General features: G+C 49.0%; 1 protein-coding gene across 1 annotated transcript in view; it reads left to right on the forward strand.

Annotated features, from left to right (window-relative positions):
- The first annotated feature begins 2,442 nt into the window (after positions 1-2,442).
- Positions 2,443-4,986, forward strand: part of LOC135243529 (potassium voltage-gated channel subfamily A member 7-like) — an 11,042-nt gene continuing 8,498 nt past the window's right edge. The window contains exons 1-2 of the mRNA XM_064315435.1: positions 2,443-2,599; positions 3,880-4,650. Coding sequence (XP_064171505.1) covers positions 3,964-4,650 — 687 coding nt within the window. The 5' untranslated portion in view covers positions 2,443-2,599; positions 3,880-3,963. The remainder of the gene's footprint in view (positions 2,600-3,879; positions 4,651-4,986) is intronic.

A 4,986-nucleotide genomic window follows, 5' to 3' on the forward strand; every position in this document is an offset into this window, starting at 1 on the left:
TGACTATGGAGTTTTATGAAAATCACGTACACTTAATTGATTAAAATAGGCCTAATTTGGAACGCATGAAAATGAAACTTTACCAGTTCCGTGTTTCACTAGGGATAACCTACCTTTAGGCTAATAGAAGGTTTATTTGTTCATTCTTATTCATTTGTTCATTCAAACAGTGGTGTTGCGAGGAGCTTTCGTCTTTAGCAGGATGTTCACACGAAACAGTTCGCAACTTTCTGCCGCGCATGTAGGCTATCCAATGGAGGGAGGCAGGGAAATGACTGGCTTTAGTGGTGCCGCTTGCTTGAAGCAGCCAGCTTGTTATTTGGCTGGCTGTCAATATTAAACTTCGCTATAAAAAAAGGAGTCACGATCACCAGACGTAACACAGCTGCCAATATGCCCAAAACTTAGGCTATCCCAGGCATGTCATACTGACCATAATTAGCTACTGTGGACGTGGATCATAACCTACAGTGGTATTTCCAGGTAGCCTAATATGTAGGCTATCCACATGCTTAGTCACGTCAGGCATGTTAAATGATTATAACAGATGCCCTCGGTGTGTATCTTTAATAGTCAGTGCCAAACCGGCCTACAGTCCTTGTAATGTTAAGTTTCACAGCCTTGCTAGACCCAAAAGTTCCACCATCACTAAACATCATTTATTTTATATTAGCAGACCTGCATCTGAATTATAGCTAATGTTATAGGCTGAAAGGAAAACAAATTTTAGTGGAAGTCAATTAGTTTGATTCATCGTATTATGTTACATGATCATTTAATTGTATTAAATACTTCATATTTCTATTGTTCACTGCCTGTGGTCACACAAAGTATTCCCCACCATAAAATCTGATTAATAGATAAAACTTTTTGTACAAAATATGAGCACAGGTGGAATGTTGAAAAAGGAACATGATTAGGCTCTCGATGTACTGACCAAACAGGGGCAGGTACTGTGGACTGGAGGTGGAAATATAATGTTAAGTGTCAAGCTCGCTTTCACAGAGCAGGCTCGCTAGTTAGCTTAGCCTTCAGTGTCATACTAGCTTTTACGGAATTGACACACTTAAGTAGCTTAGCATCCAGTGTCAAGCTGGCCTTAACCTTGTCTTCTCTGGGGCTCCGGCCCCTTATCTTGCCCTCAGTTCAAAGACCGCTCCAGCCTGTTTCCTCGGCCTGGGGCCACGGGATCACTCCAAACCTGTCTCTAATTGCATGATCATTTACTGCTTCAGCCCTGTTCCTCCCCTGCCCATGCCTCGATGCTGTCTGGAGCTCCAGATCCAGCACCCGCCTCCTCAAAACTGTACTATACTGAACTATACAATTTCATCTTCTATTATTCCTGTTATCTTTCACCTCAGCTGTGACCTGCTTAACCCATTCTGTTTGCTGTGATAGATCCCTTGTAGCATTTCTGCCACATTCCATTATACAGCTACTTTACACCAGGCCGACCATTGGAGGATGGGCTCCCCCTCCATAGCCGGGTTCCTCTCGAGATTTCTTCCCATTGGGGAGTTTTGCAGTTGAAGTGCTTCTTACAATAATTATGTCCTAATCTTACACCACACTTTCAACCACTATTGCCCTTTACTTTCCACTGGCTGGCTCTACTTCGCTGGTGCCTTAAGAAAAATATCTTATAGGTGTGAATCAAACATACTGTGGGGTTAAGTTAATCATTTAACGGAAACAACATCATGTGGCCTGGCTGGATTCCCAGTGTTTCATGGATTCTCCTTTCTGTTTGCTTCTGTACAGATGCAGGGACAGCATGTCTGGTGTGAAACTTTGTCTTCCCCGTTGCTACGGTATCTTCAGGAGAGATCACCGGGGGGAGCCTCCCGCTGCCTGCCAGCGAGTGTGTATGAATAACGCTGTGAGTGAGCCAAGCTGTACGACTGACACTGGAGAAGGAATGGGACTGAACAAGAGGGGGGGAGACAGAGAGAGAGAGAGAGAGAGAGGGGGAGGGAGAGAAAGGGAGAGAGAGAGAGAGAGGAGGAGAGAGAGAGGGAGAGAAAGGGAGAGAGAGAGAGCCAGCTAGCCAGCCAGCCAGCACTTGAGAGGGGAAAAGAGAGAGCCAAAGGGAAAGAGAGGGAGAGAGAGGAAGAGAGAGAGAGGGGAGAGAGAGCCAGCCAGCCAGAGAGAGAGAGAGCAATAGAGAAAGAGGGAGAGAGGGAGAGGGAGAAGGTGTTGGGGATTGAATTTCGACCTGACAGCATTCCAGAATATCTCAAGTCAGACAGCTCGAGTCTTAAAGAGTGAGAGGGAAGGAGAGATTGAAGGCATTGACCTACAAACAAGATGAAGCTCACTGATCAGCTGGGAGGGGTTGGTGGTGGCGGGGGGGGGGGGGGGGGGTGGATTACCGTGACCACGGTATTGACCTCCACCAAAAAGTGCTGGGGGCTCCCCTCCCAAACCTGGGGGGTGGGGTGGGGGTGCGTAGAGGGACCGTCAGGCACAGTCAGACCCAGGATCAGTACGGGGGAAGACAGCACAAGGAGCCATGAAAGAGAAAGAGGGTGGCTTCCTCTGTAGCGATTAGTCCTATCAGCAGTGGCTAGCTGGGAGAAAGGGAGAAAGAGAGAGAGTGAGTGATAATCCTGTTTTTCTCATTAATATTATGTATACTGACACCAACAAATGTTCTATTGCTGTTAAAGCCTGGTGATAGCATATTCGTTGCTGTTAGCCTTGCTGTACACATGCTCCGTTCAGTTCAAATGATCATTCATGTGTTATTTGAAGTGACATAAACTTAAAAAAATAAATAAATAAATCACCACTATCACTGATGCTTTAATAATGAGAAATATTTGACAAGTTTAAGTCATATGTCCTGTGAAGACGGCAACAAATAAGTGTGAAATGCGAATGATCTGATAAAATTGTGAATGGCCTCATTAAAAATTTGCAGAGCAAGGGTCCGTGCTCGGAATGCGTGAAGCTCATAATGCTGGAATGCCAGGAAAAGGTCATTTAACCCCATGATTGCTATGGCTGTAGAGCTGAGGTGAACTGCGATTGGTGGAGATTGTGATGGCATATTCAGGGCCAAATACCTGAGGTAAACTGTGATTGGTGGAGATTGTGATGGCATATTCAGGGCCATATGCCTGAGGTAAAATGTGTTGGGGAGTTCACAGAAGTCTGCCTCTTATTAGACCCCCTGAAGGAAAACAGACTGTTTACCGTGCTGACAGGGAGTCAGCAAGCAACATTATGAGACAGTACTCAGTTGCAAAACATCCTACTGGATCAGCATTATGTGAACTTTAGGTTCTCCAGAATACAGTGGAAGAATGTTCTGTATTGTTGGAAAGCCAATGTCATGGGTAACAAGTTGGTGTCTTTGGTGGTGGGGTGCTGACAAAATATCTTGATACCTATGGGTCAAATGTGATTGGTGTAGAATGCAATGGCATATTCAGGGCCCCATACCTGAGGTAAAATGTGACTGGTGGAAAAAAGATAGCATACTGAGGGCCCCATACCTGAGGGAAAATGTGATTGGTGGAGAAAAGATGGCATATTCAGGGTCATATACCTGAGGTAAAATTTGATTGGTGGATGTGATGGCCATGTGAGTGTGATGGAACACTTCTAAAATCACAGCTTTAGTCAAACTGATTTTATATGTGAAATTATACGTGCACACACACACACACACACACACACACACACACACACAGACTATGTTTTAGCATACAGACTATGGGTCTCATATTGGGTCATACTGGATCATTTTCATCATGATGGCGATGACAACGATGATGATGATGACACCGACATATACATCTGACAAAGTGTACATCCACTGCCGTCATTTTTTGTGCAAGTAACGTTAGCGTCCGCTGCGTTGCGTTGCAGAGCGAGGGTCAAGCCATCTCCGTGGCTAAACAGGAAGAGGAAGTGCCGAACAGGAACGGGACGAAAGGACCATAGAGGGGGACGATGAAGAACCAGGATGACGGAGGCACAGAGGATGGAGGGATGAAGGAGAAAGAGGGGACGCCGGCGGGGGTGGTGGAGGGCGAGAACGAAAAGTGGACCAAAGACCGGCGGAACACGGCGGAGCAGGGGGAGCGGGCCGAGGGGAAGCAGGCGGGCCGCCACTCGGGCTCGCTCTCGCGGGCCGGCTGGGTGCTGGGCGAGCGGCTGGCCATCAACGTGTCGGGCATGCGCTACGAGACCCAGCTGCGCACGCTGGCGCAGTTCCCCGACTCGCTGCTGGGCGACCCGCGCCGGCGGCTGCGCTACTTCGACCCGCTGCGCAACGAGCTCTTCCTGGACCGCAACCGCGTCTGCTTCGACGCCATCCTCTACTTCTACCAGTCGGGCGGCCGCCTGCGCCGGCCCGCCAACGTGCCGCTCGACGTCTTCATGGACGAGCTGCGCTTCTACGAGCTGGGCGACGACGTCCTGGCGCGCTTCCGCGACGACGAGGGCTTCCCCAAGGAGGAGCCCCGCCTGCTGCCCGGCAACAAGCTCCAGCGCCGGCTGTGGATGCTGTTCGAGCACCCGGAGTCCTCGTCCGGCGCCCGGATCATCGCCATCGTCAGCGTCATGGTCATCGTGGTCTCCATCCTCATCTTCTGCCTGGAGACCCTGCCCGAGTTCCGGCACGAGAAGGAGAGAGAGGTGAGAGAGAGAGAGAGAGAGAGAGACGGGGAGGAGAGAGGTGAGAGAGAGAGAGACGGGGTGGGGAGAGGAGGGGGAGGAGGAGAGAGAAGGAGATATAAGATATACTTTTATTGAACCCTGTTGGGTAATTTGTCCTCTACATTTGACCCATCCTAGTTACTTAGGAGCAGTGGGCAGCCACAGTGCAGTGCCCGGGGACCAACTCCAGTTCTGAGGCCAGCACCTTGGCCAAGAGCACCTGCAGGAGCGCACCTAACATGCATGTCTTTGAGTGTGGGAGGAAACCGGAGTACCCGGAGTAAACCCACGCGAACACGGGGAGAACATGTAAAC

Source organism: Anguilla rostrata, chromosome 17, assembly GCF_018555375.3.
Source record: "Anguilla rostrata isolate EN2019 chromosome 17, ASM1855537v3, whole genome shotgun sequence".
NCBI classification, from domain to species: Eukaryota; Metazoa; Chordata; class Actinopteri; order Anguilliformes; family Anguillidae; genus Anguilla; species Anguilla rostrata.